The 27555-nt window shown below is 48.7% G+C and overlaps 1 protein-coding gene across 5 annotated transcripts; it reads right to left on the bottom strand.

The window, feature by feature from the left end:
- Positions 1-25: 25 nt before the first annotated feature.
- LOC120659401 (valine--tRNA ligase, chloroplastic/mitochondrial 2-like) lies at positions 26-27266 on the bottom strand. 5 transcript variants are annotated; one of them, XR_005668992.1, is made up of 28 exons: positions 27042-27264; positions 26867-26951; positions 25869-25995; positions 24820-24903; positions 24619-24713; positions 24150-24241; positions 23515-23568; positions 22720-22772; positions 22459-22526; positions 22120-22195; positions 21899-21982; positions 13057-13205; positions 12597-12714; positions 12390-12506; positions 12050-12270; positions 11264-11353; positions 11052-11163; positions 9867-9977; positions 9642-9779; positions 3431-3481; positions 3245-3357; positions 2005-2152; positions 1807-1911; positions 1613-1714; positions 949-1021; positions 697-863; positions 419-612; positions 49-308 (listed from the first exon to the last, which is right to left on the bottom strand). XR_005668992.1 is itself a non-coding variant. In XM_039937529.1 (27 exons), exons 1-27 carry the CDS (start codon positions 27181-27183, stop codon positions 490-492), a joined length of 2898 nt encoding a protein of 965 aa, XP_039793463.1. In that variant the 5' UTR covers positions 27184-27264; the 3' UTR covers positions 26-489. The 5 variants fall into 5 exon arrangements, 3 of the variants coding, with proteins under 3 accessions (XP_039793463.1, XP_039793464.1, XP_039793465.1); XM_039937529.1 differs by having other exon boundaries at positions 26-612; XM_039937530.1 differs by having other exon boundaries at positions 26-612; positions 24820-24889; positions 27042-27184.
- Positions 27267-27555: the final 289 nt, after the last annotated feature.

Here is a 27555-nt window from a genome sequence, read left to right as displayed (position 1 = left end):
ACAGTTAATGGCATCAGCAGGAACATGAAAGAAAATAAATGATGACACTACATCAAAATTTGTAACTCATTACAAACATGCATATAAGTTTGGCAAAACCAAAGGATCAATACATGCAAGTGGACAAGAACTGAGGATGAAACATGATACTACAATCGTCAAAATTTACTTAGAGGGGCATTCTGCAAGTCAGAAGAGTGAGTAGCCCTTCGTCAAGCCCATGCTAGCAAGCAAAATGCAGCAAGAGTATTCAAAAAGAGAAAAAAATCGTATGCTGCAAGTTTTTCTGGGGCAGAACACATTTGGAACTGGCAAGTATTTCTGTGAGCTGCAGCGGGACCAAATAGTTGCAGAATCTGGCCATGACTGCACTTGTTGGTAATATGTGAGGTACTTTAACCGCAAGTACTATTAACAACCAGTTTTCCCCTCAAGTCTCATCGAACAAAATGGCATTCCGGAAGCATTTGCTACTGTCAATTTTTGTATTTACGTGGAGACAGTTGATTGCAGAAATGCAAGCCGATTCATAGTAAGAGCGATCTTCTCCTCAGCCTCGGATGCTTTTTCACGAACTCCCTGAACAATCTCTTCAGGGGCCTTTTCTACAAACTACAGCATGGAAGAAGTACATGATTAGAATGGCAAGGTGTGTTTTGAAGAATGAGTGAAACAAGCAGAAATGGACAAACGTACACTTTGGGAGTTGAGGCGGGCCACCAGAGCATCATACTCTGACTGCATCTTAGAGAGGCGCTTGGACAGCCGCTTAACCTCCTCAGACACATCAACCATGTCAGCAAAAGGTAGATAGGCTTCCAGACCCTCATCAGCAACAATGTGAACAGACTGGTTTGCATCACCTGGTAAACGTGGATACAGATTGTCATTACGAAACAGCATGAAGAAGGGCTACGTTTCAACTTTGAATAAGTACAAGGGGCTTACCTGGTGCTGATTCAGCAAAATGTACATTCTGAACGTCAAGCTTTGAAAGTAAAGCCAGGACCTGCTTCTCCTTCTGCAGGCATAAACGTATAGGTCATGGTGAAAAAAGAAGGGGGCACTAGAAAGAGTGGCAAAACATTTCAAACACTAGAAGGAATGGTAAAACGTTTCAAAGAGCTAAATTACAATCCTTGGCACTGCAGTAGCAGAGTTGACCCAGTTACTGTCTCGAAAGACCCTTTACTTCTCGTCCATCAAGTGGTTTCAATTATAAGAATAATTATACTAGTGAACTATAACAATTTGAGTTTGTTGAATAAAATGCAATGATAGTTTAGCCAATGTTTGCTGAGACTAGAGGCATATCGATACAATACATTTGTAAAACCACGTGTGCAAGAAAAACCAATAATTCTGAATGTTAATATGTAATATAAATTCTAATACCAGTTACAGCCTTGCAGGGTTTCCACAGTCAATATGCAGGTAAGCTGTGAAAAGCGCAACGGCTTCCCTAAACTCAGAACTGCACATTTTTATTTTCTGTAGCACTTTTGAGTTGAGTACGGAGATAAATCAAATAGCCAAGGCTCCTTTGCTATAAAAAAATGTCTGCTTGGAACTGCTTGCCAAATTGCAATATAAATAGGCCCTGCAAACTTACTGATACATATTCCAGGACATCTGCAGTAGCAACAACAGAAGCTGATATCCGTTTAGCTGGCTCAACAGTGTATTCTGCTCGAACATTTCTGATTCCTCTTATCTGTCATTATATTGTCAATCAAATAAGTTGTTGCCATTTACTCTTGCATCTCTTGGAGTGAGACAATAAAACTCAAAAGTATAAAACTTTACCAATGATTGCAGATTTTGAAATCTTTTGATGGACCTTGAATCCTTAGGAAGGTCAGTCGTAGGCCAGGGAGTAACCATAAGTGCTTGCTTTCTGTATGGAAATGCCTGAAATAAGTACAACGACGACATTCTACTGATGAAGCTGATGAGAGTGGCATATATTTATTGAAGTAGTACTCGACAGTTACGCTTCGGTACCTGCCATAATTCTTCAGTGACAAACGGCATGAAGGGATGCAGTAGCTTCAGTATGTTTTCAAACACATACAGAAGAACACTTTGTGCTCTAGCAGCAGCTAACTTGTCAGCTGAGTGGTAGAGACGTGTTTTGCTTGCCTCAATATACCTGAACGAGAATTAATTGATGACTTCTTAGTATCAATAAATGAACATTACTTCTCTTCAATACACCTGAACAAATTAATTGATGAATTCTTTGTATCAACAAATGAAGTCACTTCCATTTGTTATATTTGGAATCCATGATTTATCAAAGAACACAATAATTCACCAATATTTCCACCATTCCAAAACGCAAGAGATTTTAGTTTTGTCCCAAGTCAAACTTCTCTAGCTTTGACAGAGTTTACACAAAAATATGTTAATATCTACAATAGCAAATAAATGCACTATCAAGACATGTTTCTTGGTGGATTTAATGGAGCTCATTTGATTTTGTAGATGTCTAAAAACTTGGTCGAAGGTAGAGAAGTTTGACTTAGGACAAAACTAAAACCTCTTAAATTTTCGAACGGAAGGAGTATGTACTAAGTACAATGGCATGTCAGACCTTACGTACTTCAATAGTTCCATGTTAATTAATAGTCAAAAGCTAAACCTTCTTTCTGTCCATTCCTAAAGAGCAGAGACATGACATTCATAAAGGATTCTACATACACAGAAAAGGCTAAAGAGACAGAAAAACTATGAAAATGATGTTTATAATAGGAAAAACGATTCCATAGATGAGCAGAGGCCTTTGCATCAAACCACACATAAGTTTAGTTCAAGGATTACTATTAGTGAAGAAAGCCCTCAGCTCCTGGTTGCTAGCTAGTAAAAATTGACCATTTGAATATGAGACAAAAGTTAGTAACTTTTAGTTGTTTTATCTCACTTAGATTTGCATCAAGCAACTCAGAGAAAAGTTAGTAAAATTTATTTTGTTTTGATCTCATTAGATTTACATCTTTCTCGACAATAAGGGGGGATGGGACTAGAAAACTTAGCAAATGAGTATCAATGAGAACAATAGGAAGCTCTCCTCAAATTTACAGGGTGAATAGGGGATATTTAGCATTGCTGATATTGTTTTCCCCATATCCCCTGTAACCTCATCATTGACAATGGGCTAATAACTACTCCATCAGGTTGAGGTATAAATATCAAATGGTTCTAAAGTAAGGCTTGGACACTTTAGGGTTCTCCATAATCTTACCAATCAGCAAAATCCCCCCAGAAGAAATCATATATTTCTCTAGCAGCATCTCCAAAGAAAAACTTTTCATAGCTTGTGCTGACCCTATCAATTAGTCCATGTAGTCCTGTAACCTGTATTATAGTTTATTCTTTTCATCAACAAAATGCATAAAAGCCAAATAATTTAACAAAATAATGGACTTACCACCCAGCATTCTGGCAATGGCAGTTCCTGAAGTGATGCTTCTGTGTCAAACTGGACGAGAGATGCAAAAGTATTAGCAACAGATTAAAACATAGAGCAAATTTAGTGAATGTAATGACAGGAATAATTAGTGTATTCCTCCAACCCTAGATGGGTGGGTATATATAGATCCTATACATGGGCCTCTAGATGGGCCTCTATACCCATGGGCTCAATATACTCCAACACCCCCCGCAGTCTGAACTACCGGCGCAGCGGTGTTCAAGACTGGACAACAAGAAAGCTAACACCCCCCCCCCCCGCAGTCTGAACAACCGACGCAGCGGTGTTCAAGACTGGAAAAGATGAGAGTACAAGTAGAGCACAAAAGGGCTAATACCCCCCACAGCCACAACTAGCCACCGGCTACGTTGAGGCTGGATCGAAACTCCGAGAAGATCGACGAGGGCAGCCCCTTCGTGAAGATGTCAGCAAACTGGGAGGTAGTCGGGACATGGAGTACCCGAACATCGCCGATGGCGACTCTGTCGCGCACGAAGTGTAGGTCGATCTCCACGTGCTTCGTCCGCCCGCTGATGCTGGACGGGGTTGGTGGAGAGATACACGGCGCTGACGTTGTCGCAGTAGACGAGCGTGCTCTTGGCGAGCGGGCTGTGGAGCTCCGCCAAGAGCTGTCGCAGCCAGGACGCCTCCGCCACGCCGTTAGCGACAGCCCGGTACTCCGCCTCGGCACTGGAGCGGGAGACAACCGGCTGCCGCTTGGACGACCAGGAGACCAGGTTGCCGCCCAGGAAGACGGTGTAGCCGGAGGTGGAGCGACGAGTGTCCGGGCAGCCAGCCCAATCAGCGTCGGTGTGGACCACCAGCTCAGCAGAGGACGAGCGGTGAAGTACCAGGCCGAGGTCCACAGTGCCACGGACGTACCGGAGGAGACGCTTCAGCGCAGTAAGATGTGACTCCCGGTGATCATGCATGTGGAGGCAGACCTGCTGAACAACGTAGGTGAGGTCCAGCCTAGTGAAGGTGAGGTACTGCAAAGCGCCGGCCAGACTCCGGTAGGCAGTAGGATCAGCCACCGGATCACCCAGATCAGCAGACAGCTTCGCCTGAGTGTCGACTGGCGTGGAGCAGGGCTTGCAATCAGTCATCCCAGCCCGCTCCAAAATATCGAGGGCGTACTGCCGCTGGTGAAGGAGAAGACCAGACGGCCGAGGCTCAACAGTGACGCCCAAGAAGTGGTGGAGCTGACCGAGATCCTTCATAGTGAACTGCTGCAGAGAGATGACACTCTGAAGCAACTGCTGACTGGAAGCTGTGAGCACAATGTCGTCGACATATAGCAGCAGATAGGCCGTCTCATCCCCTCGTCTGTAGACGAAGAGAGACGTGTCAGACCTGGCCTCGGTGAATCCCAGTGTCATCAAGAACGTGGCGAACCGAGAGTACCAAGCCCGAGGAGCCTGCTTCAGTCCATAGAGAGACTTGTTGAGCCGGCAGACCAAATCCGGACGACTCGAGTCCACAAATCCCGCTGGCTGAGAGCAGTAGACAGTCTCTGACAAGGTGCCGTGAAGAAACGCATTCTTCACGTCCAGCTGGTGCACAGGCCAAATGCGCGAGAGCGCAAGCGAGAGGACCGTGCGCACCGTAACAGGCTTCACGACCGGGCTGAAGGTCTCATCGTAGTCCACACCAGGCCGCTGAGTAAACCCCCGGAGAACCCAGCGAGCCTTGTAGCGCTCCAGTGTGCCGTCAGCCCGACGCTTATGCGTCCAGATCCACTTGCCAGTCACCACATTGCAACCAGACGGACGCAGCACGAGGTCCCACGTCTGGTTGGCAAGAAGAGCCGCATACTCCTCTTCCATCGCGCGAAGCCAGTGAGGATCCGCCAAGGCGTCGCGGACAGAGGAGGGTACCGGAAAGACCCGCGGCTCTCCCTCGGTGGCGGAGAGAGTCGCGGCCTGGGACGCCATCCGCCGAGTCACCATGGGATGGATATGCCGAGGATCCCGATGGATGACTGGCGGGTGGTACACCTCCGGCTCGGCTCGAGAGGGAGCCGGAGAAGGCGGCGGCGACGGCTCCGGTGTCGACGTCGCAGGAGCCTCCGGAGCAGGAGGCGGCGCCGGTGTCGACGCCGAACGACGCCGGTACACCTGCACCGGCTCAGCGTACCGCTGCGGCGCCGGGGTCGTCGCCGAGCGACGCCGGTACACCTGCACCGGCTGAGCGTACCGCTCAGGTGCAGGGGAAGGCACCGGGGCCGCGCGTGGCGCAGCGGGAGACACCGGGTCCGTGCGCGGCACGACCGGAGGTCCGGGTGCTGTGCGTGGCGCGGTCGCGGGCACCGGGGCCGCGCTCGGCGCAGCAGGGATCACCGGAAGTGGTGCCGGTGCGCCGGGAAAACCTGCAGGAAAATGACAGACAGGTAACGGTGGCTGAACCACCGGGTCAGTCGGAAACAGAGACGCCAGCTCGGAATCAGAAGAAGGTGTGGAGGAGGTGGAGTAGGGGAAATCCGACTCGTCGAAGACGACGTGTCGGGAGATCAGAACGCGACGAGAGGTGAGGTCAAAGCATCGATACCCCTTGTGGTCAGGGGAGTACCCGAGGAACACACAACGAGTCGAGCGGGGCGCCAGCTTGTGAGAAGCAGTGGCGGAGGTGTTAGGGTAACACGCACACCCGAAGACCCGAAGGTGGTCGTAGCGAGGAGAGGGTACCGAAAATGAGCGTGGTGTGGAGTGGGAGCAGGAGAAGCAGTGGACGGAAGGCGGTTAAGCAGGTAGGTGGCGGTGTGGAGGCTCTCAGCCCAGAAGCGCGGGGGGAGAGAAGCCTGGATCAGAAGGGTGCGCACGACGTCGTTCGTCGTGCGAATCATCCGCTCAGCCTTGCCGTTCTGAGGAGAGGTATACGGACAAGACATACGCAGCTGAACACCCCGAGAAAGGAAGAAAGACCGGGAGGTGGAGTTATCGAACTCCCGCCCGTTGTCACACTGGACGGGCTTAACGGTGAGGCCGAACTGAGTGGACACCTAGGCAAAGAAGTGGAGGAGGGTGGGGAAGGTCTCAGACTTGACGCGCAATGGGAAAGTCCAAGAGTAATGAGAAAAATCATCAACAATGACCAGATAATATCGATAGCCAGACATGCTGAGTACTGGAGATGTCCACATGTCACAGTGAATGAGATCAAAAGCATGCGCAGCATGCGAAGAAGAAAAAGAAAAAGGAAGTCTAACATGACGACCTAACTGGCACGCATGACAGAGGTGCTCAGCAGGAGCCCTAGTACATGGAACATCGGTACTACGGCGGAGCTGAGCCAAAACGTCGCGGCCGGGGTGACCAAGCCGGCGGTGCCAGGTGGTGGAAGAATGCGTCACGGCAAAAGTAGAAGACGAAGAAGCCGAAGGCGAGGCAACGGAAGCAGAAAGCCGAAGAGTGTAAAGGGGGCCCCGGGCTGTCACATCGGAGGAGCGGACGCCGGGAAGCTGAATCCTTCACAGTAAGACCAGAGGAGTCAAATTCGATAGAACATGAGTTGTCAGCAGTAAACTGGCGAATAGAAAGAAGGTTGTGAACCATTTGAGGAGCAACAAGAACATGAGGAATACGAGGAGCAGAACCCACGGCGGTGACAGGAAGGCAAGACCTATCACCAACCATAATAGAAGTAGGACAAGATGGGTGTGGGGTCGGACAGAAGAGAGGATACCAGCATCCGGAGTGGTGTGGAACGAGGCACCCGAGTCTGCGATCCACTCGGTGCTGGTCGGCGGCGTCAGTCCCATGGTGTTGAAGGACTGCGCCAGAGCGGCCTGGTCCCACCCCCCAGGCCAGGTCGGCTGCTGGCTGGGCTGAGCGGGCGAGGTCCAGGACGGCGCGAAGAGTGGAGCAGCGCCAGTGAACATGGCCGCCGGTGGTAGCTGAGGACGAGGCCCCCCTCCCGGACCCTGGAACGGCCACATCGAGATGCGCCCTGACCATGGGTTGCTGAAGGATTGCCAGGGCGTACCTCCAACGGCGGGGGCAGGAGGCGGAGCCGGAGCCGGTGTCGGCGCGCCCCGACGGCCCCCACCGGTACCGGTGCTCCCAGAAGCAGGGCCACCAGTGCCACCACCACCATCCCGTCGCCGGCGACGTCCACGGCCCTCCCCCCTCCGGTCTGCCCGGCGGGAGCAGCACCAAGGAGGGAGGTGGCAGGAGCAGCGGAGGAGGCCGGTGGAGTAGCAACGAGCGCAGCGGGGGCGGGCGAGGACGATCCGGGCGCGAGACCCCTGGTGATCTCCTCGAGGGCGAGGTCGTCCCGGACCTGCAGGAAAGTGGGGAAGGGCCTCTGGCGGGCGATCCAGCCCTTCAGGTGGTCGTAGGTGCTGCTCAGTCCCCGTAGGACATTGAGCACCAAGACCCGATCGAACACCGGATCCCCGAGGTCGTGAAGAGCATCGGCCATGCTCTTCATCCGCCGGCAGTACTCACCGACGGAGAGGTCCCCCTGCACGAAGGTGCGGAAGGTGGCGTCGAGCCAGGGGTGGTAATGGGCCATGGCCCTAATGGCCTCTTCACAGCCCAATAAAGCCCTTAAAATTTTTAGTTCAAAAATACATATGTTTAGAGCCCAGCCCTTTTAGGGCCCGATCCTTAGATTTTCTAGTTCAAAATGTTGGGCCCTTTACCACCCCTACGTCGAGCTGGAGGGCGCGGTACTCGGCGTTGCCGAGGAACTGCCCCTCGAGCGCCACCCAAGCCTGACGTGCGGTGCCGCCGTGGGTCCTGACGAGGTCCTGCAGATCTAGGGAGATGGTCCTGAAGATCCAGGACATGGCGACGCTGTCGAGGCGCAGCCAAGCCACGTCCCGCACCTCGATCGGCGAGTCGACGAGGACGTGGTCGTCGAGGGCGTAGCGGCGGAGGGTGAGGACATGGTCCCGTCAGCGGCCGTAGGAGGAAGATGCGGGGTCGAGGAGGACGGAGACCAGGGCCCTGATGTTCTGGACGCCGGCTGCCTGGAGGTGGAGCTGGGCGACCATGGGGTCGGTCGGGTCGTACCGGGCTCCAGATCCAGCTGGCGGGGCCTGGTGGGATGAGGAGGCGCCGTGCTCGGGGTCGACTGGCTGGCCGGAGGAGATGCGGCGGTAGCGCTCCGCCTCGGCGACCCGGAGAGCGAGGGCGTCGGCCGTGGCGCGCTCGCGCTCCCAGGTGAGGGCTGCCACACGGACCCGCTCCTGGGCCGCCGAAGCCTCCGACTTGGCGGCGAGGAGGGCCGCGGCGAGGGCGGCGTCGGCCTGCTGCCCACGGAAGGCGGCGGCAGAGAGCGGAGCATCCGCTGGGGCCATCCTGAGGCCCAACCACGCGGGATCGAGCACGGCGGCGACGGCGGTGGCGGCTTGCTTGCCCGCAGCGATCGCGGCGCGGTGGGCCGCAGCGGCAGCGGCGTCCGCATCACCGGCCAGGGGCTGCAGCAGGGGTGGGGGCCCAGTAGCACCCCCCACGTCCCCTGCGCCCGCGCCCCCTGTGCCAGCAGCAGCAGTGGTGGCGTCCGCGGCAGCAGGGGCGCGCTGGGCAGCAGAGGAGGCGCCCGCGGCTCCCCCTGCGCCCGCGCCCCCTGTGCCAGCGCGAGCAGTGGCGGCGTCCGCGGCAGCAGGGGCGCGCTGGGCAGCAGAGGAGGCGGCCGCGGCTCCCCCCGCGCCCCCTGCGCCCGCAGTGGCGGCGGCGGCGGCCGGGGTCTGCAGGGCGAGATCTGGGCCGGGAGGAGGCGGCGGGCCGCCCGCGCCGGGAGGGCCTCCGCCGGCGGCTGCGGCCATCGCAATCGCGGCGTAGGGCGGCCGCGGGCCTCCCAGGGCGCGCAGCGCTGCTGCAGCAGAGGAAGGGAGGGGCCAGACGGCGGCGGCGGCGCCCAGCGCGCCCGGCGCAGCGCTCCCCTCGCCCGGAGCAGAGGAGGGAGGGGAGGGAAGGAGGAGAGGGGAAGGGAGGGGGCCGGCGGCGGGCTGCGGGCTGGGAGGGTGGGAGGGAGAGAAGGAGAAGAACCCTAACCCTAGGCTAATGATACCATAATGACGGGAATAATTAGTGTATTCCTCCAACCCTAGATGGGTGGATATATATAGATCCTATACATGGGCCTCTAGATAGGCCTCTATACCCATGGGCTCAATATACTCCAACAGAATGAATCATGTGCAACTTGAAGTCTACTTAGGAACCTTATTTGCTAACAAAGCATCCCATGCTGAGACATCACTTCTATCAGGCAAATTCTGCAACAAAAATTTGCCCGCATTCCACAGCTTGTTTGTGAAAGCCTTATTTGATGTCAACCTTTCTGTAGAGAGATTGAGGTCCTGAAGAAAAAAAAGTGTTTTAATGACAGATAAGCAAACAAATTTAACCACACAGTACATACCAAAATAAAAAAAACTGTCACAAACCTGGCCTGCAGTGCCCAAAGATAGTGTAAATCTCAAAGCATCAGTCCCGTAATCTTTGATGGTATCTAGGGGGTCAATGACATTCCCCAATGTCTTCGACATTTTCCGTCCCTGAAAAGCAGCTTGTAATTTAGCATCCCAGATTAACAATCTGTAGACTTCGGACCATATCACAGATTCACAATGGTCTACACGGTTGGTGACATCACGATCATCAGGACAAATGAGATGTTGCTGCCACAGCATGTAACAGGATATCTTTCAGGGCCTCAAATCTGGAGGGATGAAGATATAGCAAATGCCCAACTGCTAGGGAGCATTTACAGCTTTTTAGCAGACAAAACATGAGGCCCACATCAAAGTGTATCCCTTGTACAGTTAGGGTTCAGTTCAAGGTAAAATTTTTTTGGGGGGGTCTTATGCAAGCTATGTTCATAAAAGTTGTACCCATAGTCACAAAGTTCCTGGATCGACCGGGTCGAGGAACGGGGTCGAGGGTCGTCACTTTATAAAATTGTGGTACGAAGAGGGAAGGGGGTATACCTCTATGAAACGATAAATTATTATGTGGAACGCGACTCTGATTCATCGGGATCGATATCTTCGGGTCGATGCGTCTTTAGAAAGACAAAAACTATATATATGTGCTACTAATGAAGAAACTAATCTGTACAAGCATATAAGAAACGTACAAAAGAGTACATTTAGACCATATACTACACGTACTCAGTTCATTATCTAACAAAAACCATCTCAACCCTCTATCAAAACCTTCTTATCCCAATTATATCTTCTAGCAATGGGGCTGCGACCCCTCTCAAACCGGGACACGATCCAACCTTGAATGGGACACTGACCCTCTTTGACCCCAACCCATGAATCGGAACGACGTTCCCGGGTCGTGGGACGAGGCATCGACCCCGAATCATGTGACTATGGTTGTACCCTTTTGATGGATCCTGGAAGGTAGCCATCATGTGGCAAACAGGCAATAATTGCAGCAAATCGTAGATCCTAGTACTACAATAATGATGTCACCTACAACATGCTTCCAAAAAATATGTATGCCTCTTTCATAATCTTACTGATAGTTTGATAATGTTGCAGTACAAGAAAAGTTTAGCTTGATTATAGGACCCCCAACACAACAAACCATAAATAAATTATCATTGTGCCTCATCTCACCTCAGAATCCCGGATAAGACCATGAAGATAGACATAAGAAAATGGTACTGATCCTGTAAACTCAATTCCCATCATGACCATTCGTGCAACCCAGAAGAACAAAATGTCATGGCTGCGAAGGAAGGGGTCATGCATCAATGTGAAGAACAGAAACTCAGCTGCAACACAAATATAACTCCACTGAAAGAAGAAAAGGCAAATCGAACTGTTACCCTGTCTCCAGAACAGTTGAAGGATAAAAATGCTTATAATCATCCTTGGAAAGATCAGGCCAACCAAGTGTGCTGAAAGGCCAGAGCGCGCTGCACGTAATTGAAAAAAAAAACTGAAACTATAGTACCTTTTATTTTGACAGGTAAAAAATAAGGGGTGACCCCTACTATGTTATTCATATAATATTACACTAGAACAAAAAAAAAGGTGCAGGGTGAACCACAGAAATACAAGCAAAGCAAAAGATCAGTGAAAAAAGGTGAAACACACTATAGAAGTTGAGCAGGAAAAAAACAATTCAAGCCAGGAAGGCACAGAGGATCTAAAATCCTTGACTTTTAGTACTTTATGGATGAAGTATTTGTAAAAATGGCTAGGTGCAAGGTTGGCCAAAGCCTAGCGCTCAACCTACAAGGGGGAGCTAGGTGATGATAGGCCTAGGCACCAACCAACTTTGCAGCTAGGGGGTGATGCTCCACCTTTTAGAACAGTGTTCATACAGATAAGCTCCATGCTGATCAGTTACAGACTGTAGACGAAAGGAGAAAAGGCATACGTCACAGTGCAATTAGTTCAAAAATATGAAGTTCATAAAATTATTCAATGAAAAAACAAACTAAATCTTAACAAATTACAAAAAATGCATTATTAAACTGATGCCCCCCCCCCAATAAAATAGTTCTATTTTGGTGGATCCAAATAATTTTCCCAATAGAAGTAAGAATTGTTGCAAAACACAACGCAGAAAAATAATTGGACCACAAGTTTTGCATAGGAAGACAGACCTTGAGAACCACGTATCAAGAACATCAGGGTCTTGATATATTTCAACTGATTTTCCATATTTTTCCTGAGCTTTTGTTAGTGCCTCCTCTTCAGTTCTAGCAACAATATAGTCTTCTTCACATTTCTTTCCAACAATATACCAAACTGGTATACGATGGCCCCACCATAATTGTCTACTTATACACCAATCCTTTATGTTTGTTAGCCAATGATTATATATCTGTGGCAGAAGCACACACACACACACACACAAAATATTCAACAAACCTGCTTTTGCCAGTTCATAACAGTAGGGCAGATAGCTATCTCTCTAAAGAGTAGAAGTGAATTCATCAGTACCTTCTCAAATCTCTCCGGAAGAATGGTTAATTGCCCGTTTTCCACAGCACGAAGGGCCTTCTCAGCCAATGGTTCCATCGTGACAAACCATTGCTTACTAACCAAAGGCTCAATCACCTAGGATCAAACAGAAGTAGGTTCATCAAACCCTATGGAAGACATTGATAACAAAAGAAATAACATTAGGAACAGGAGAAAAGATCACACTTCACCACCCCGTTGAGATCTAGGAACTCGAAGCGTATAAGGTTCTTTCTTTACTGCCAAGTTAGTCTCAACAAGGTCAGACCACAACTTCTCTCGTGCCTCGAACCGGTCCATACCACTGAAAAGGAGAACAAAGGAAGTTAATACCAGAAACATGCTGCCCGAAAAGCCAGAGAAAGTATTTCTGCATAAATATATCACTTCCTTCTACACACGCATTAGTTGAACCAGCTATTTATAGCTTCTGTAAAAGATCAAGGCCGCAAATAGGGTGCATCACTCTCTCTCAAACTTTCTAGAACACTTCAGGAGGTTCTGTTAAACAGGTCCTTATTCCAGTGCCATTAAATAAAAGGAATATTAAAAAACACACATGACAGAGAATATATGGGTCTATAAGTAGCTAAAAAATTCAGAGTATTCATAAATGACACAACATGGAACAGAAGAAAATGCATACCTGTACAATCCAGCAACATCATTTAGCGTACCATCTTTGTTCATAACATTAAGAATTGGTAGCCCAAGCTTTCGAGCAATATGATAATCATTATGATCATGTCCAGGGCTAATCTTCAGCACCCCAGTTCCAAAGTCTGGATCAACATACTGTAAATCATAGAATCAATAGTTACTATTAACAGGAATCATGCAACTTGTATAAGATAGCAAGGGGCAGTTCTAAGTTCTAACGAAACCATTTGTCTCTTATAGCCTGAGGAAGGACACAGTACCTCCTGTTAGATAACTGATGTACTCCTGTTTGTATAAGGTCATGCGCCAGGCTCTTAGCCGGCCAGACCGTGGGCTGTGGACCCGAGCCAGGCTTATTAGCCGGCCGGCCCCTTGATTGTATTAGTAGAGACATGTTAGGATTAGAGTCCTGAGGAGATCTTTATTCGGGTTTCCTTTTGCCCAAGATCTCCTCACCCCTATATATGTAACCTCTCATATCTCTCAATAATCAATCTATTATTTTCCACAAATCCGCGAAAGGGTGCCTAGCCGGATTGGTTAGGTGGCCTCAGTAGCACTCCTCAGGTCCTGGGTTCGACTCCCGGTGGGAGCGAATTTTAGGCTGCGGTTAAAAAAATCCCCTCGTTTGCCTACACACCAAAGCACATGGAAATAGGTCCCGGCTCACCCCGGCCCGCTCTCACACGGGTTACGGTATGGGTTATGGCGCCCCTGTGTAAGGGTGGGGCAGGGGTTCGGGGGTTTTCTTGACCTGCGTGAGAGGTCTTCTTACATTAATGCCTGGGGGGCGGCTTGCCCCTCGCAGGTCGAGTTTTTTTTATTTTCCACAAATCCAATCTCTCTCATGCTATCACGAGTCTAGGGTTTCATCCCTTCTCTCCTTCCGCTGCACGTGCGCTGCCGCCGAATGCGCGTCAGCCGGCCCTGCGCCTCGCTGCTCGCCATCGCTGCCTCTCTGTGCAACCGCCGGCCCTGCGCCGCCACTGCGCGCCGTTCGCCGCTCTGCACCGTCCCCTGCTGCGCCATGACTCAGGACGCCTCCTCCGAACTTGATGCTGAAGCTCGCACCGAGCAGGAGGCTCGTGACGCACGCCAGCGCGCGGATGAACTGTGTCGTTTGTACCTGGCTCCTCGGCGCCATCTCCGACGACCTCGCCGACACTATCTCCGAGCGCGACGCCTCCGCCCGAGTGATCTGGCTCTCCATCGAGTCCCAGTTCCTTGGGAACCGCACAACCCGTGCTCTCTACGCCGACCAGGAGTTCCGCACCTTCACCCAAGGCGACTTGCCAGTCGTCTATTACTGCCGCCGCTTCAAGCGCATGGCGGAAGATCTCCATGACCTCGGCCAGCCTGTCTCCGACGAGAGACTAGTCCTCAACATCATCCGCGGGCTGAACGAACACTTCAGGGCTCTCGGTCTCCACATTCAGCGCACAACCCCGCTGCCTTCGTTCTTGCAGGTTTGGGACGACCTGCGCCTTGAGGAGCTCACCATGGCCAAAGCTCCTTCGGCGGCCGTCCTGACTGCCCTCTCCAGTGGCGGTTCTAGCAGCTCCAGCAGTGGTGGCGGTTCAGGCGGCTCGAAACAGCCGGTCAAACAGCCACAGCAGCAGCCACAGCGTCCTCCTCAGCCACCACAGCAGCAACAGCAACCTCGTCGCCAACGTGGCGGCAAGCGGTGGAACAAGGACGGCGCCTCCCAGGGCACTCCCACAGGCGGTGGCAGCACCCCCACCCCTGGTGGCGCCCTCCCTCCTGGCGGCTACACGTACAGGAACCCGTGGACCGGTGCCATCTTCATGTGGCCTGGTTTGCAGGCTGGGCACCCCTCCGGGCCTCGGCAGGCGCCTCTTTAGCAGCTGCAGGCGCCTCAGACCTACATCGCCGGTCCTCCCGGCCAGTGGGGCGTCCCTCCTCCCGCTGCTGCTCCTCCCTCCTTGGCGCAAGGATGGGAACATCACCGGTTTTGGGTGCACGGAGACTCCACCCGATCCGAACCCGACCCGTTGCCATTCTTAGTGCCATGCATGTCAGCTTGGTCATCATGTTCGCCTTCCGTTTCATGCGTCTTCATCTCGCGCCCTTTTGAGTTGCTACATTGTGATTTATGGACATCACCAATCACTAGTGTTTCGGGTCATAAATATTATCTTGTGATTCTTGATGACTTCTCGCATTATCTATGGACGTTTCCCTTGCGCTTAAAGTCAGAAAAATTATCTACCCTATCTGATTTTTTCGCTTATGTGCGCACCAAGTTCAATGTTGCTGTGCAGGGTATTCAGTGCGACAATGGAACGGAGTTTGACAACTCCAGTTCGCGCGTCTTCTTCCTCGCCAACGGCATTCGCCTGCACATGTCCTGTCCATACACCTCTCCTCAAAACGGTAAAGCTGAACGCATTATTCGGACTATCAACAATACCGTTCGCTCCCTTCTTTTTCAGGTTAGCGTTCCCCCCAGATCTTGGGCAGCCGCCCTCAGCACTGCCACATACTTGCTAAACATTCTTCCCACCAAGACACTTAACTTCTCCACGCCGTACTTCTCCCTCTTCGGGAAGCAGCCGACGTATGACCACTTGCGTGTCTTCGGTTGTAAGTGCTATCCAAACCTTTCTGCCACTGCCGCTAATAAACTTGCTCCTCGATCCGCCTTGTGTGTTTCTTGGGTACTCTCCGCACCACAAGGGCTATCTTTGCCTTGATCGTCACACTAATCGAATCATCATCTCCCGCCATGTAGTCTTTGAGGAGACCTCCTTCCCTTTTTTGGAATCTTCCTCTAATCCTACACACGCCGATTTTGATTTCCTGGGGAAGTTTATTAACCCGGTGGCTGTTCCCTTTCCGCCATCACCATATACTGTACCTGCAGGTTCCTCTGGTGTCTCCTCTGCGCCCAGCACTGTGACACCATTGCCACGCGCGGCCCCGGTTGTCGCGTCGTCCGCGACCTTGGCCCCCGACGTCGACGCTGCGCCACGCGCGGCCCCGCTTCCCGGCATCGACGCTGCGCCATGCGCGGGCCCGGCGCCCCGGCACCCGACGCAGCGCCACGCGCGGCCTCGCCTCCCGACGTCGACAACGCTGCGCCACGCGCGGCCCCGCCTCCCGTTGTCGACAACGCTGCGCCACGCGCGGTCCCGGCGTCCGGAGCCTCTACGGACGCAGCATCTCCGCCTTCTGCTTTGCACCGTCTGCCTCCTCTTCCTAAGGACGTCAGGCTGGTCTACCAGAGGAGACGTCTTCTTGGTCCGGTTGCCTCCACCAGTCGCACTCCACCGGTCACCGTTCCGGTTCATGCTCCTGGTCCCGTCGGCCCACCATTGCCTCCTGGTGCAGTTCCCATTACTCCGGTGGAAAATCAGCATGGCATGCGTACGCGCAGCAAGTCTGGTTTTCGGGTTCCCGCTCTATTTCAAACCGAGTCGCTGTCACCTATTCCACGGAGTTATTGTGCTCCTCTTGCTGATCCAAACTGGTGAGCAGCAATGGAAGCTGAGTTCTCTGCCCTCATGTCCAACCACACTTGGGATCTGTTACCTCGGCCGACTGGGTCTAATGTGGTCACTGGCAAATGGGTTTTCAAGCACAAGTTTCATGCTGATGGGAGTTTTGAGTGCTACAAAGCTCATTGGGTACTTCGTGGTTTTACTCAACGTCCTGGTGTTGACTTTGCAGAGACATTCAGTCCAGTTGTTAAGCCAGCTACAGTCAGGACGGTTCTATCTCTTGATGTCTCGCGCTCCTGGCCGATCCATCAGCTTGACGTCAACAATGCTTTCCTTCAGGGACATCTGTCAGAGACAGTTTACTGCGTCCAGCCTTCAGGATTTGAGGATTCCGCTCATCCTGATCATGTGTGTCGTCTCAATCGCTCCATGTATGGTCTTAAGCAGGCTCCTCGTGTTTGGTTCAGCCAGTTTGCTTCGCATCTTTTACAGCTGGGTTTTACTAAGGCAAAGTCCGACACATCGCTGTTTGTCTATCATCACGGCGCAGATATGGCATATCTCTTGCTTTATGTTGATGACATTGTTCTGACAGCCTCATCTCCAGCTTTATTGCGGCAGATTATTGGTGCTCTTCAGCAAGAATTCTCCATGAAGGACCTTGGGACCCTTCATCACTTCCTTGGTATGCATGTTTAGCATCTGGGCTCGACTCTCTTTCTTTCTCAGCAACAGTACATGATGAGATTCTTGAGCGTCTGGTATGGCCGATTGCAAGTCTTGTTCAACTCCAGTGGATCTTAATCCAAAGTTGTCTGCTGATGGCCCTTTTCTCACGGCTGCGGGTGCTACAGATTTTCGGAGTCTCGCCGGTGCTCTTCAGTGGCTTACTTTCACCAGACCAGATATTTCCTATGTTGTTCAGCAAGTTTGCCTTCATATGCATGATCCCAGGGAGACACATCTTGCTGCTCTAAAGCGCACCCTGCGCTACGTTCGTGGCACATTGCATATGGGTTTGCTCATTCGTCCTACATAGGCTGATTTGGTGGTATACTCTGATGCAGATTGGGCAGGTTGTCCGGATACACGCAGGTCCACCTCGGGCTATGCGGTGTTCCTTGGTGACAATTTGGTGTCCTGGTCTTCCAAGCGTCAGAATACAGTCTCCCATTCCAGTGCAGAGGCCGAATATCGAGCGGTTGCCAATGCTGTTGCAGAAGCCACTTGGTTACGCCAACTTTTTGTCTGAGCCGCACACTCCTTTGCGCAAGACAACCTTGGTGTATTGTGATAACATCAGCTCTGTCTATATGTCTGCCAATCCTGTTCAGCATCAGCGGACAAAACACATTGAGATCGACCTTCACTTCGTTCGGGAGCGTGTTGCTGTTGGTGAAATTCGTGTTCTCCACGTGCCGACGACTTCTCAGTTCGCCGGCATTTTCACCAAAGGGCTGCCTTCCTCGGTCTTCATGGAATTTCCAGTCTTAATGTTCGGTGTCCCGACGATTCGACTGCGGGGGGGGGGGGGGGGGGGGGGGGTTAGATAACTGATGTACTCCTGTTTGTATAAGGTCATGCGCCAGGCTCTTGGCCGGCCAGACCGTGGGCTGTGGACCCGAGCCAGGCTTATTAGCCGGCCGGCCCCTTGATTGTATTAGTAGAGATATGTTAGGATTAGAGTCCTGAGGAGATCTTTATTCGGGTTTCCTTTTGCCCAAGATCTCCTCACCCCTATATATGTAACCTCTCATATCTCTCAATAATCAATCTATTATTTTCCACAAATCCAATCTCTCTCACCTCCCCTTAAGCACTTCTTTCAAATATCTCTAAATTCAATTGAACAAATTTCTCAATATAACATCAGACTCTGCCATCCAGAACTCAAATATAGATGGGAGTATATAAGCATGAACTATATAAAGCATGCAGATCAAGCAAAGACTTCATGTAGAGTAACAGACTACATCCAAGCTAGAGATGTAATGATCAGCATAAGTCAAAACTTGGCCATAGAACAACCAGTTTAGTAGAAAACATCAGTAGCAGTTTTCGCATAAGTCAAAACTTGGCCATAGAACAACCAGTGTAGTAGAAAACATCAGTAGCAGGTTTCTTGCTTTCAACAACTCCCACCCAATTATTCCCATCAATTGTGAAGAAAACTCCATGACAACAGTAAGCAATACCCTCCCATGCAGCATATCGGAATTTCCCTGTACCTATTTGGGACTGCCCTTGTCCAACAAAAAGTTGAGGAAAATTGACCTAATGCCTTGGATTGAGAAAATAGCAAACAAGCTGTTATGGCTGTTGTTGGGATTGAGATCGTGAGAGAGGGCGGTGGCTGCTGGCGTGCTACAGCACCCGCGGCGCTACAGTACCGCGGGTACTGTTCACAGATTGGATCGTGGCAGTGGCTAGGGCTTGCAGGGGCGCTGGAAACGCCGGCCGCGGGGCTTTGCCCACGGCCGGCAAGAGAGAAGGGATTTCCTTCTAATCTCTTGCTTGATTAGATTGATAAATCTCCTCTCCTTATATAGAGAGGTTTACTTGACCCCTAAACAAGCGACTAATTAACCCTAATGGGCTAAGGCCCAATAGGCCCTTGACTCCTCTAACACTACACCCCACCAGGACATGCAGCTTGTCCTCAAGCTGCAATCTAACGATGACGCTAACAATGACTCCACTAGACGCAAACCGAACTCCTAAGAACAAGCCTTTTACATCTCGGCTTATTTTAAATAGACTGTGACTCTTTATTTTTGACGACTCCTGAAGATACGGCGGACACCGTCCGCTTGCTGGATCTATACGTATGTCGCCGCCTGGATCCCATGGAGACCATCGGAACGAGAGAGGAGCGCGGGTACGGCCACCTGGAATTAATTGGGACCGCGTCCAGCGGAGACGTCCTCGCGGCGGTCGGTAGCGGAAAGAGGTGGAACTAGGCAGTGCGTCCCCGCCGACGACAAAGAGCGAACCACCTTCCCTACCATTGCTGCCGTAGAGTTGGAGGTTGCCGACGCCGACCGCGGAAACAACTCCCTGCTCGCGCGTGAAGATAGCAGCAAACCTGCGTGATTGTTGGTGGCCGTCCGACGGGACATGGACACGCCCCCCTTTGCCGAGGTCGACCGTCGTCAAGGCCGCCTCGTGCAGCTGTCGGCGCATCTCCTACAGCCGACGTCGCACTAGGAGGCCACGTGCTGCAGCCTGCAGCCGCACTGCTGCAAACACATGGCAAGCATCCTCCCACGCAAACGCCTTCTTCTTCCCGAGCTGTGGCAAGGCTACTGCTGCAGGGACGACTGGATGCCAGCAGCGCGCTACAACCGGCAGCGGCGCCGCCGCTGCCTGGGTGCCATCTACGCCCCCGTAGAAGATGCCCTCGCCGTGCTGCTGTGGAGGCACGGGGCTAGGGCGGTGAACGGTGGGAAGGCGGCCGCGAACCTTGACTCCAACAAGGTCAGGCGGGCCTCCATGCGCGTCTCCATGTCGCCCATGCTGCTCAGCAGCTTGGTCATCAGGGCGGCCAAACCCTCCATGGTTGGCGGCGGCGGTGGTGACTCAGACTTGTCGTCGCCTGGCATATCTGATACCAGATTGTTATGAACGCGATTGGAATTGAGATCGTGAGGGAGCGGCGGCATATCTCGTCAACTAGCACCACATCATCAGCAAAGAGCATACACCAAGGGATCTCACCTTGTATATCCCTTGTGACCTCATCCATCACTAAAGCAAATAAATAAGGGCTCAATGCTAACCCCTGGTGTAGGCCTATGTTAATAGGAAAGTCAGTGGTGTTGCCATCACATGCCCGGACAAACGTCGTCGCATCCTTGTACATATCCTTAATGAGGGTAATGTACTTAGTTGGGACTTTGTGCTTCTCCAAAGCCCACCACATGACATTTCTCGGTACTTTGTCATATGCCTTCTCAAGGTCAATGAAGACCATGTGCAAGTCCTTTTTCTGCTCCCTATATCTCTCCTGAGCTGATCGACCGTGGAATAATCTTGAACTTCCATCCCATCCTAATGCTTTGGCCCTGCTTGCTGCTGCTGTGAGGACTGAATTGGGAAATGGAAATACCACTCTCTTTTGGACAGACAAATGGGTGCATGGTTGTTCTGTGGAAAATCTGGCACCTAACGTCTTTGCATGTGTGCCTCCAAGAATCCGTAGAAGGCAAACTGTGGCTGAAGCATTGACTAATGATGCCTGGGTTTCGGCAATAAGGGGAGGGCTTAATTGGATTGGAATCATAGAATATCTGCAGCTGTGGGATTGTGTCCAAGGTTTCCAACTTTCAGAGCAAGAAGATAAACACATTTGGAACTTGGAAGCAGGGGGATGCTACTCCTCCAAATCTGCATACAGGGCTTATTTTTTTGGGTCAATACCATTTGAACCTTGGAGAAGGCTTTGGAAGTCCTGGGCACCTAACAAATGCAAAGTCTTCCTTTGGCCAGCAATCCGAAATAGGTGCTGGACTGCGGACAGGCTTGCAAAAAGAGGATTGCCTCACCCGGATAAATGCCCGCTATGTGATCAAGAGGAGGAGACAGTGCAACACTTGTTGGCCTCTTGTGTGGTAGCAAGGCAGGTTTGGTTCAAGTTATTGCACCCAATTAACCTTGGAAATCTTTTGCCCAGGCAGCGGGAAAGAAGCTTTGCTGACTGGTGGCGAAAAGTGATCAAGAAAGTACCAAAGGATCTTAGAAAGGGTGTGAATTCTCTAATTATTCTAGGCGCTTGGATGATTTGGAAGCATCGGAATGCTTGTGTGTTTGAAGGCGTTGCTCCATCTGTCAACACCATCATGAGAGAACTTAAGGATGAGCTCAGCCTTTGGTGCCTGGCCGGCGCCAAGAAGCTACTAGGCCTGGGATTAGTCGCTGTACTCTAGATGGCAAGGTCAGGGTGCTGGTCATGGTTTTTAATTGGTACTTAAGCTAGTCACTCTGTAATTTCTTAAACAGACTCTCATATTTGGTCCCTATGTGAGAGCTGGGATTGTACGGGACCTTTTTTCTTCTCTATAATACAAAGAAGCGCAGTTCTCCTGCGTTTTCGGAAAAAAAAACAACTCCCACCCAACACGGGTTCGATGTGTGGCACCTTCTTAAAACAAAGCCCTGGAGGAGTCTCCCCCCTGTGGTTCAGTTTTAATTTTTATTTTTTTTTAACTTCAAATGACATTAATGACATAGAATAAGAGAACACTAAATCCATGTTAATGAATTGTTTTTGGCATTTTGCTTTGCTATGATTTCATTAATGTTGCAAGGCCCCTTTGTGAAATTGCTTGGAACATATAGAGTACTAAGAATATTCCGTTTCGTACTTACCCGGTCAGCAATAATAGGGACATGTCTCCCACATGTCAAGGGTACAATAGCCAATCTGCCGACATATTGGGCATAGCGTTTATCCTGTATTGCCAATTGACATATTAACAATAAGGTTTTCTACAAACTAGCTGTTTCACAAATAAATATTGACATGGTTATAGCATAAGTTGTAACAAAAGACAAGAAAACTGTACTACACAACACTGGAGAACTCATACCTCAGGGTTAACAGCGATTGCAACATCACCAAATAAAGTTTCAGGTCTTGTGGTCGCAATAGTCATAAAATCATCCCTGCATCATAAGTATATGTATGAAATATCTGTAAGCAATTTTCATCAATATACAGATTGTCAGATTCAATTATGTTGCTTGATTTCTCGTATTTACAAGGTGAAAGGTTAATTGTGCATCGTGCAATCCATTCTCCAGATAATGTAAATTTAAATATAGCATCAAGAAAACAATAATCTGGTGACAAATGAGCTGAAAAGTGAAATGTCCATTCACAATCAAATCATGAAATGTCTCATTGCAATATATGGTATGAAAAGTACCTGGTCCCGCCAGCAACACGGTACTTGATAAAGTACAAATTTCCAGGTTCTTCAGAGTATTCTACTTCCTGATTAGAAACTCATGTCAGAATCAAACTTTCAGTATCATGCAGAACCATCTATGATGGGTTAAAGTTTTGCAGCATTTCTGTGTGTTGTGATCAGACTTCCATTGATTGACTGTACACTAAACATCTGCAGATATAGTATAAATGTTTAACTAATTGAAAAAAATGGTTAAAAGGGCAGATTTTCACATACTAAATCAGACACTGCAGTTTGCAGGTTAGGAGACCAGTTGACCAAATAAGATCCTGTGAATGAAACAAAATCATCAACCACATGGAAGTGTTCCGAGATAAAATTACTACACCATTCAAGACAAAAGCATAGGATTCGAAAGAATAAGCACTCCTAAATTTCTGTCCGATAGGCACTTCCGGCCAAAAAATGAATTGGATGAAAAGCACGGACATCATCAGCATGACACCCAAGCATGAACCATACATGACACTAAAAAAGTACATAGCTGCAGTACGGACTGCCAATACGCAATAGTATATCTTTTATTAGATCAATGCATGTTTTACTACAATGGAAGGAGAAAGTTGTGCCTTATTTCCATTGAATCACCATTTGGTTGAGATAGTTGTTCTGAACTCTTAGTCAATAAATATGACCATAAGGTGACAAAGGTTAGAATGAATATCTAGGTGAAATGTATAGATAGATGCTCTAAAGTGCAAAGTTAGACTTTAGACATAACGCGTGTCACTTTCTGTAAAAAGCACCATGATAATAGTGATTTGTAGTAACAGATTGTTCTAGGAGACTTTAGTTCTCTAGTACAAAATAACAAGGTTCATTTCATAATTTGCAAAGACCAGGAGTACACCCAGACAGTTTTGTCCTAGTGAGTTTTTTTTTTCAACCAAGATATACAAGCAAGAGGATGCTATGAAATTACTAAAGGAGGCAAGTAGGACAGAAGAACATAAGGGGGGAAATAGAAATAGAAATTGAAAATGGCATGCTACCTATGATAAATCATTGTACCTTGGTATATAAGACCTTTATCATGAAGCCTAATGAACGCTTCGATAACCGCACCTGCAGAATAGAACCACCTATGCATCAATTGTACAGATAACCATTGCTCCAACATTCTACTTGAGGGGGTTACCAACACTGTAGTGTTGGAAGTCATATTATTATGATAAAGGAGCCTATCAACGCTTCTTTTGCAAAGCCTAGGTCAAAGGTCCTAAACGTTGGTAATCTAATCAGTATTCATTTGGTCATTCACCATAGTCATTAACTCATTATACAACCTAACCAGCCTGACTAGCAGCCTAACCAGCAATCAAGCGGTAACATGTAGGAGCATTTGTTGTAAACGGCCTAATAGACCTCCTTTTAGAATACTGGGAAAAGTCTATAAGTGTCCATAATCACACAAGGAAACTTCAGATATAGCCAACAAAACGTCAGAATAGTTTGTCCTCATTCATAAAAGTACGCAGAAATGGCACGGTTACCCCATATCATCATCACGATCCTGACTACAATGCAAGTTACACAACAGCAGAACGAATCCATTATGAAACCAGTTGCCTCATGAGTATGATAATTTTAGGAGAAGATAATCAGGGGAAATACTAAATGTAAACAGCATCGCCAGTAATACTTACGACTCAATTGTTCATCAAGAGTGAAACGTTCACGACTCCAATCACAAGAAGCACCCAATCGCCTAATCTGATTAGTGATAGTACCCCCATATCTGAAAGGGAAACAGTGATTATAGTGAGAACACATTGGTTTTGCAGAGAATCCATCTCATCTTTAGGAGTTCCTGAGTCCTGACAAATGAAACTCCATCTGAAGCTAACCAAACAATCATAATAATTAGTCTAAAACAACCAAATTTGGTTTTGTCTAATCTAAAACCAATCATGATATTCTTTGATCACAACTTCATGACAGTTGATTTCACAGTTTATAAGTTTAGAAGTCTAGTGAAGCACTAGACATCCTGATTAAGGCAAATGAAATGCAGTAAACAGTCAAAGTAATCAACAGAAAGGATTGCTTCAGAGCCCATAGTTTTAAGTTGCATAAGAAAACAATCAGAAATTGTAAAAATAAAAAAGGACTGACTTCTCTTTCCACTCCCAAACTTTTTTGGTGAACTCCTCTCGTGTCAGATCTGTCCTTTTGACACCTTCAGCAGCCAGCATCTTTTCCACGACCAACTGAAACATAAATGCAAAAGGTTAAAAGGAGAAACCCACAATACTCCACAAATATTTTTTTGAACACAAATAGAATTCAATCAAACATGTGACGAGATGTACAGACCTGAGTTGCAATCCCAGCATGGTCAGTGCCAGGTATCCAGAGTGCAGGTCTCCCTTTCATTCGGAAATACCTAACCATTATATCCTGAGTCACTTAAAGAAATGGGGACTCTTTTAGTGAGAAAAGGCGAAACAAAAGAAATGGAAGGAAGTAAAAATGAGGCTTATCAGCTTGCATAGTACATGATGCTACAAGAATGTTTTTAGACACAGATTATCTAGGATTCTAAAGTACATCAATGAACTTCAACGAATTGACTGTTACAGTATGTTACATAAAAGTTCACAGCACTTGTAGAGGTTAGCTTTAGACAGACTTCATAAACCACTAGTGACTAGTATTCACTTTACTATGTAGCATCTGTCACTCATTCATGTGTTCATTGAGAGAAACCAGTTGCCAGAGCAATTGAAAGATAGCATTCTCTTCAAGAAAAAGATTCAGTCAAAGGAGCATATCGATAATATGCTCATCTTAATTACTCCCTTCATTCAAAATTTGCATGGCTAGTTAGCTGCGGGAACAATAACTGAGGAGGGTATGAATTATGAAATCAAGAGAAAGAAAGAAGGAAATGACCAAGCTAATCCTATTTAATCACTTCGTAAACAACAACAACAACAACAACAACAACAACAACAACAACAACAACAACAACAACAACAACTAGAGATTTAATCACTTCGTAAACATGAGAGTGAATAGTTAGTGAGCGCATGCAGGTGAGAGAGGAGGTAATAATGAGGGAAACGAAGGTAAAACATCAATAAATTCATATGCAAGCTTTATATCTTGAAAGAAGGTGCAGAGAACTATATGCCATATAATTAGAAATGGAGGGAGAATTTTCCAAAGGTGTGACAAGAATTCAGAAACTAAGTATGATAAAAGAACACAGTAAATGTAAGATAAAATCATGCGAATGTAATGAATGAACAGTCTGTTGATGAGGTGATTGGTGGCTAGTTTTAAGATCAATCGTTAAACCAAATCAGCTTGTAGTTAGTCAACAGAATAAGCACAATAGAATTGGAATTTAATCATCGAACCTCAAGGGTGACGAACATAGCATGGCCCATATGAAGTGATCCGGTAACATTTGGGGGTGGCATCGGGATGACAAATGGATCTCCTCCACGGTCAAAATTAGGCTTAAAGAATCCTTGAGATTCCCACCTAATAGATCATAATGTATAAGGAAGTTTGTTGAAGCACAGAAACAAGTATAGCGTATTACATCAGGAACTCATAGTTCATTGAAGCAAGACGAGCAGGCAACGCAAACATCATCATGAAATGTGGAGCATTGTTCGAGTACTATTTGTTGATTAGGACTATCATGTTTTTCACCCCTGCATTCCTACATGGGTATAAAACAACAACTGTCAACTTCCATGGATTTGTTAATTGTGTGCTGTTCTATTTTCCCTATGTGGGGGATGAATCTCGTGTTTGATTTCCGATTTTTCTAATAAAAATTAGTTTATACTGCCATCAAAATTATATTGAACTATTTTGTTTCGTATCTGGCTAACTGCCATCACTTGACATACTAATAATAGCAGGGCAGCAGAAATAGGTTCAAGCATGCAATGCTCCCATGTCATCTATCAATGTACCAATACACAAATTGTTATTCACAAATATAAAAAAATTAATGCCACTGCGCTCAAAGCAAGGAACAACTGACAATGCACTGGCTCGTCAGGACTTCTATGAATTCCATATACCTACAAACTTGCCCTCCGCATCACAGTTCATTGCAACCACAATCAGAAATGGACAGGCCCACTCAAATCGTCTGCGAAAACCACTACAAAAGCAATAAGTACACATTGATCCACTTTCAAAACTGAAGGATAACCGCAACAAATCTACATAGTAAACTAGTGCAGTAGTGCTGCATCAAAGGCTGTGAGCATGTGCCAAATTACAGACTGAAATCCGAATGAGCGCCAATTATGACTTGATGAGAACGTCCTTAAACCGTTAAACGAATCCAAAAACAACACAGGCAAGCAAAAACTACTAGTACACGCAAAATTACCACTTGTAAATCCGCTCCTCGTTGGTGAAGTCGAACGATTTCGCGACCTCCGGGGAGGCGAACACATCCGCCTCGGAGGCAATCGCTGCAGCGGAACAGAGACAGACCCGAACAGTTCAATCAGCTGACAAGCCATTCCCAGCAGAATCAACGAGCTAGGCGCGACCGCCGCTACCTGCGCAGAACCTGCGGGCGGCGCGGCGCTGCCCCCCCGGGGGACGGCGGCATGCGGCGGAGAGGAGCAGCGGGTTGAGGCGGCGGAGGCAGGCGGAGGAGGATGAGGAGAGGAGCGCCGAGGACGGGCCCGCGAGCGCCATTGGTGGCGCGGCCGCTGGGCCTCGCTGGAGATAAACCCTAGTGGAAAAGGGAGGGGATCGGATGCCGCTGGGATTGGGAGTAGGGCTGGAAAAAAAAAAAAAAGCTCGTTAAGCTGGCTCGGTGGCTCGTTTCAAAATTACTCCGATTACATTCGTTCTTTTTTTAAAATAAAGATTAGTTGATTTGGAACAAAAGTCAATTTTGGCAGGCTCGGCTCGGCTCGGCTCGTTATGCTCGATTTGAAGTTGCATATCAAACAACACGGGAGACTATAATAAATACGAATATATTGATTTCGAAGAAAGCTCGAAAAAAGTCGAGGCTCGGCTCGATTCCACCCCTAATTGGGAGGAAGGGGGTTTGGGGAGAGG

The sequence above is a fragment of the Panicum virgatum genome, chromosome 2N (genome assembly GCF_016808335.1).
Source record: "Panicum virgatum strain AP13 chromosome 2N, P.virgatum_v5, whole genome shotgun sequence".
NCBI lineage: Eukaryota > Viridiplantae > Streptophyta > Magnoliopsida > Poales > Poaceae > Panicum > Panicum virgatum.
This window is presented reverse-complemented; position numbering and strand designations above follow the sequence as displayed.

Excerpts from the sequence above, each read along its gene's own strand:
- LOC120659401 (XM_039937529.1), bottom strand. The coding sequence starts at position 27,183 with ATGGCGCTCGCGGGCCCGTCCTCGGCGCTCCTCTCCTCATCCTCCTCC. Across the intron at positions 26,952-27,041 it reads CGCCCGCAGGTTCTGCGCAG|CGATTGCCTCCGAGGCGGAT; the intron begins GTAGCGGCGGTC and ends GTTCCGCTGCAG. Across the intron at positions 25,996-26,866 it reads GAGGAGCGGATTTACAAGTG|GTGGGAATCTCAAGGATTCT; the intron begins GTAATTTTGCGT and ends ATGATCTATTAG.